At 37.1% G+C, this 6,493-nt stretch overlaps 1 protein-coding gene and 1 pseudogene across 7 annotated transcripts in view; both read left to right on the top strand.

Moving 5' to 3' along the window:
• LOC107677947 (crystallin J1A-like) overlaps nucleotides 1-1,980 on the top strand; it is a 3,935-nt pseudogene extending 1,955 nt beyond the window's left edge.
• A 1,377-nt stretch (nucleotides 1,981-3,357) lies between these two features.
• LOC107677816 (endophilin-B1-like) overlaps nucleotides 3,358-6,493 on the top strand; it is a 15,267-nt gene continuing 12,131 nt past the window's right edge. For all 7 annotated transcript variants that reach the window (XM_016472862.1, XM_016472870.1, XM_016472905.1 and 4 more), the window contains exons 1-3: nucleotides 3,358-3,753; nucleotides 4,684-4,825; nucleotides 5,398-5,526. In XM_016472862.1, the coding sequence (XP_016328348.1) occupies nucleotides 3,691-3,753; nucleotides 4,684-4,825; nucleotides 5,398-5,526 (334 nt within the window). In that variant the 5' untranslated portion in view covers nucleotides 3,358-3,690. The remainder of the gene's footprint in view (nucleotides 3,754-4,683; nucleotides 4,826-5,397; nucleotides 5,527-6,493) is intronic.

Below are 6,493 nucleotides of genomic sequence, written 5' to 3'. Positions count from 1 at the left end.
AACGCAACGTGTAAAAAGACAGTACAAGTCATTATAATCCGTAATTATGTCCCCACTGGATGCAACAAATGCCTCGTTTATAATGGGTTTTAATGTTTTTTTCTCGTCGCTCTGGCCGGACAGGGCATCACAGTATGGTAAGCGGCATAACATTTCCGTCACACGCTTGAGGTATTCGGCCAATCACAATGCTCTGGATAGCTGGCCAATCAGAGCACACCTCGCTTTTCAGACCGATGAGCTTTGTAAAAATCGATGCGTTTTAGAAAGGCGGGGCATAGAGGAGAAACAATAATGTACAGTATGTGGAAAATAATGTGTTTTTTGAACCTTAAACCGCATAAACACATTTCATTACACCAATACACTAAATAATGTTATTTTTAGCAGCATCATTTAATATATATCATAACAAAATAAATCTTTATTGTAACACTTTTCAGGTTGTGAAACTGATAACCAAATAGATGGAGTGGCAAAGCTGGCTCCCATTGTAGCATGCTATGCTGGAAAGCCAGAGATGTTGGAGAGGGTTGAGGAAGCCACCCGTGTCACGCAAAACAATGGCATATGTGTGGCAGTAACTCTCGCTGCTGCTAGGTTGGTAATATATGATTGACAACACGAGATGTGTACATACATCTTAGCACAGTTTGCCTCAGAAACAGGTCTATTTATTTTTCAGGTTTCCAACATAGAAGGTGGCATATTACAAATGGGACCCTGGACCACAAAACCAGTCTTAAATCGCTGGGGTATATTTGTAGCAATAGCCAAAAATACATTGTATGGGTCAAAATTATTGATTTTTCTTTTATGCCAAAAATAATTAGGACATTAAGTAAAGATCATGTTCCATAAAGATATTTTGTAAATTTCCTACTGTAAATATATCACAACTTAATTTTTGATTAGTACTATGCATTGCTAAGAACTTCATTTGGGCAACTTTAAAGGCCATTTTCTCAATTTTTTTTTTTTTTTTTTTTGCACCCTCAGATTCCAGATTTTCAAATAGTTGTATCTCGGCCAAATATTGTCCTATCCTAGCAAACCATACATCAATCAATGGAAAGCTTATTTATTCAGATTTCAGATGATGTTTAAATCTCAATTTCAAAAAAATGTACCCTTATGACTGGTTTTGTGGTCCAGGGTCACATATTAGAATGTTCATGGAAATGGTGTATGAATTGATCTCCATAATAATATGGGAAATATCAGTGCTAACAGTTCTTTTTTCTTCAGGTTCTTGGAGCATTTCATACTGAACGGTCCTGATCCGAAGGCCTTGGATGCAGTGCTGGAACAACTCAGTGACACAAACAGAAAAAACCCTCAGGAGTTGGACAAAGCTATAATTGGTATAAGCAGCTTTAAATTGTTATTAGTATTGTTGAGCTGGATTCTTAGGGCATGTTTACATTTGGCAGCTTTGGTTTGAGTAAAAAGAACTTTGACAGTGTGAACGCTGAGTAAATGTATAATAATATAAAAGAGAACCAAACTACAAGTTTAAACACACCCTTAGTCACAGATGAAGCAGGATATATCACTTTTCTCTGCATTGCTCTGGCTAATGCATCATCTTTATCTGGGATTCATGCCAAACTTTGCATATATCACAAAGACATCATTTAATATCAGAAATCAAACGTATTTTTGTTTTACTTTTCTAATTTAAGACACATTCATCAAGTAAAGGACAATTTGAGCAAGAAACCCAAAGAGCTCATTCCCACTGTGTTTCCAAATACTTGAGGTTAGCTACTTGCAGCTGAAAACATATTATTCTTTTACGTCTGTCCTGTGGCCTACAGGTATTTCAGCAGCTTTATCATGTCTCTCAGGTTTGCCGGGTGCATTCCAGGCAGCGCTGCATGGGGTTCTGACAGTCAGTGGCTATGAGCAGGCTATCCAGGACACCATGAGCTGCGGTGGATGCACCTGTAGCAGGAGCTCCTTCATCGGCTCCTGCATTGGCGCTCAGATACTGCAAGAATCATGACCTTTTGATCTGTTTGACCACATTGTTCTATCCATAAAACAAAGTAGTCTTTATGTAATTATGGTCAAATTCTTTTTGTGTTATCCGTTGAACACTTATCTTTCACTGAACAATCCATTCCTATCTTTCATCAGATGATTATGTCATACATACATGACAGAATGACTGCAGTTACTTTTGCAGTTTTGTAATGGCTTTCAATATCTAATACTGTGACACTTGTTTTTTTTCAGGTTGGACTTGAAGGAATCCCAAGTTCCTGGAAAAGCAAGACTTTGCGATACAACACTTCGTTGGATCTCGCAAAGAAAGTTGTTACTCTCCAACAGCTTTAAACTTTTTAGTATGTAAATTAAATAAGTGGATGATAACTGGATATGGATGTGAAATCACGCATGTTCTTCTGAGTTTTGCCTACAGATCAACTTTCATGGCTGTTGTGATTTTGATGAGACAATTAATGAATGTTTTATCTTGAAATGTTATGAAGTTAAAACTTGATACCTTTGTTTTATTAAATCACAACATGGCATGTAGAAAATTACATACATTGTGGCATTAAACTTACGTTCCGTGGAACACACTTTGTATTTGTCTTGTTATCACTATTAAAAGGTCAAATAAAATCAACTACTCAAAAAAGAAATAACCTGTTCTGACTGATAGCGCCATCTAGTGGGCATTACGAAAACCTCAGCAGTTTATTTTTTTAATTGAACTCTCAAAATTACAATATTCAGCAAGTTCTTGAAATATTGTACCATTTTTCCATTTTGCACGCACAAATAGAGAAACAGCTATAACAATAGATTGAAACGACAAAGTATGAACTTAAAGTTAAAGGGCATCACAAACAAATTCATTTAACACAGATACAGTTCTTTGGGCTTTTTTGATTTTTAAAAACTTTACCGATTACAAAATAAACTTTAAAGGCTGCTTGAAAATGAGCAGAATTTGGGTTTGAGTTACTCCATTTGATCTGATTAATATAAAATTTCCCTAACAACAAAAACAAATCTATAATATATATTTTCTTTTGGAAAAGTCATTCATTTGAATGATGATGACATATTTAGGACTAAGTTGCGATTTAGTTTAACCTCAGCTGTTTATATAGATATAAGATTTTATATTAGAGTTTTTCGACCTCTCACAGTACACTAATATATTATTCTTTCCTATTAATAATGTTATAAGTATTATTTATAAACAAATTATATTTTATTTCCTATTATTTGTTGATCGATTTCTATGGATTGATTTAGATTTATAATTGATTTTTTTTTAACTAATACTTTGGATTAAATTTGATGGCCAAGCTGCTGTCTAAGCAGGCAGCACACTGCGGTTTGAGACACATCCGTTGGCTATCGTTGAGTTAGTCCTTCCTCTTCACACACTCCCTCACTCCTGACAGCTGCTACACTACTGACAGATACGCTCCACAATATCTACACCAGACAGTCTTAACACAGCTTTACGCGTTTATTTTTCATAAGTTATATTCAGTCGCGTTTTTACATGGACTACGCGCTTATTACGACAAAGCGAGCTGAATTCATTTGTGTTTTTGCCGGGCGGATAGAGGCTATCGCTATAGCAGGCTAATCTGTGTTTGCTAACAGGCTTCAGTTCAGACTGAAGGTTTGAAATATCAGTATATTCATAAACACACAAACATGGAGTTCAACGTTAGACGACTAGCAGCGGACGCGGGCACTTTCCTCAGTCGTGCTGTGCAGGTAATGGCTTGAAATGACTTTAAAGGTGTTTAGTATACTGTTGACTTGCGTTTTATTTTCGTTAACTAACGGGACAGATCAGACAAATTGAATGTTCTGTCATAATCTACCCACCCTCGTCTGTCTGTGTGACGGTGGAGCACAAAGACATATTGTTATGAACGGACAGCCGAAGTCGCTTTGCATTTTTTTTCTCCATAAAATGAAAGTGAATGGTGACCAAGACTGTCATTCTGCCTAATTTTGTGTGTATGTGTTACAGAAAAAAAGTCATATTCGTTCAAATTTTTTGTTTAAAACATAAGAGGGTGGAGACAGCATTTTCATTTAAAAAATGTAGTTCGCTATCCCTTTAAGAAGTAATAAATAAAGTTCAGTTATTTGTAGCAATGACAGTTTGTCCAATGTTACTACACCTTTAATAACTATTTTGTGCTAAATATATTCATTACTGACTGTTAAGACAGTCTGTTTATCAGCTGTGTATGTTAGTATGTCAACTGTAATAACTAATGCAGCATATGGTATTTTTAATCTTATCTTTTAAGAATTTACGTAATGATAGCTTTTACTTGATGTTGTTTTTTTATAAGCATTTTCGTTTATATTTATAAATGTAATTTATATTTTATTATTTGTTTTATATATTTTTTGTTAACTTATTTCTTACTCAAAATACAAAATAAAATCATTATTATTGTCACTAATATTAATGTAAACTGTGGGGGAAAAGTCAAATGTTGGCCAGAAATGCAGTCTAGGTCAGCAGCTCACTAGCTTCTGGTTTTAACTAAGACCACAGATGTATGTGTGGACATTGATAGGTCAACTATAAAATGTCAAATGAATGTGTAAACTTTAATATATAAACTGCCATGCTGAAATATCATGTGTTAGAACAGTCAACAAATCTGTTTGCAATCCATGTAGTTCACAGAGGAGAAGTTTGGGCAGGCAGAGAAGACTGAGCTGGACGCCCATCTAGAGACCCTTTTGAGTCGGGCAGAATCCACCAAGCACTGGACAGAGAAGATCATGAAACAGACAGAAGTTTTGCTGCAGCCGAACCCTAGTAAGAAGAAATGCATGATTAAACAAGCCTGTAGTTCAGCAATACTGCAAGTCACCCTAAAAATGCATGCTCATTGGTATCACCAGTACAGAGGAAGTGAAATCAGGGTCACAGTTGGTGAAATCATCTCGCTATTACAGTAAACTTAATTGCAAGAGAAGAGTGTGCAGTTCCCCAACTGCTCCTTGCAATGGGATTAAGACCCGGCCCTAATGATGAGTATTTTTAGCTGTTTAGCCAGGAAAACAGTGTGGGTTCTATCTTACATTTATGATCGTAGCTTGTCTTACAGTAAGAAAGAAACATATCTCTATCTTTATTGTTTTGTTTTTTTTTTGGTGACATATTGGTGTTTTTTTTTACCACACTTTGCTTTATTTTTGTATATAAGCATAAAGGTGAAGGCTCAAGGTTTTCCTTGACAGTCACACAGATCCACAGTAACCGTTTGTAAGATATTTTTGATATGCAGCAGTAATGTGTGCCTATGGTTAAGAGGCGTTGCTTAAGAGGATGCATGTGGTCTCATCTGACTCTCGCTGGTCTTAATTGAATTTGTCTGATGTTTGTAGATGTCCGGGTGGAGGAGTTCTTATACGAGATGCTGGACAAAAAAGTCCCAATGCGTGCCAACAACCACGAGTTACTGGGGGAGTGCATGATCGACTCAGGACACGAGTTTGGACCTGGAACAGCATACGGTAAGCTCATTACATAATCTCGTCCCACTCACACTGGACCCTGACAGTATCAGCTAGTCAGGGTTGGGAGGGTTACTTTTAAAATGTATTCCGTTACAAATTACTTCATTAAAAAAGTATTCACTAACGTAATCCAAGTACCACAATATAAAAGTAATGTAATCTGATAACTTTCGGATTACTTCATTACATATGTAAATAAGTCGTAAGTATAGTAAGTAATAGTTAAGCCTGCATTTCAGCCTGGGCCCCGACTTTTTTACGCCCCTAGGGCCGGGCTTCGGGCCAATTTTCCCGTCATAGTTCAGACGCGGGCCGGGCATCGGGACTGTTTTAGGCTTCTCCTTATTTTTATATTTTAGACATCCATCAATTTGCGCTGGTGGAAACAACACGAGACTGTGCTACTGCGACTGTCAAGAGCAGCTCTACGGTGTTTAGTGTCCCGCAGCAGCAGCAGAGCGAGTGTGCCGTCAGCGCAGCTGAAGAGATCTGCGTTCAAATGCACGCAATAGGCTAAAGCTTGCCGCAAAGCCCTTTTCTGAGTCGGTGTCTCAAGGATGAAGTTGTCGATCCTGACTCGCCATCTCCTCAGATGCGCCTTTAGAGAGAAGTGCATCTTTACGGATTATGATTATAATGAAAGAGTTTTTGTTTTCAATTTGTTTTATTTCGTTAAGTAGCAATTTAAAGTTTTCTATAGATATATTTATAATGTCTGTGAGTCATCTATTCGCTGTGTGTTACTTATCTTTGTCAACCTGGCAACCATGTGCACGCGCGCTCTCTCCACTGTGGATAAACGCGCTTGCTTTCTGAAAACACTGGTTAGCTTGCAGTGTAGCGATCTCCACTTCAATAATCTATTCTCAGAAAAATGTAATTCATCAACTGTTCATTTACGTCACACACACAGAGAGAGAGAGAGAGAGAGAGAGAGAGAGAGAGAGAGAGAGAGAGTGTGTGT

Source organism: Sinocyclocheilus anshuiensis, unplaced genomic scaffold (assembly GCF_001515605.1).
Source record: "Sinocyclocheilus anshuiensis isolate Anshui unplaced genomic scaffold, SAMN03320099.WGS_v1.1 scaffold1299, whole genome shotgun sequence".
Lineage (NCBI taxonomy): Eukaryota > Metazoa > Chordata > Actinopteri > Cypriniformes > Cyprinidae > Sinocyclocheilus > Sinocyclocheilus anshuiensis.
Note: the sequence above shows the minus strand (reverse complement) of the source record. Positions and strands in the feature narration are given on the sequence as shown.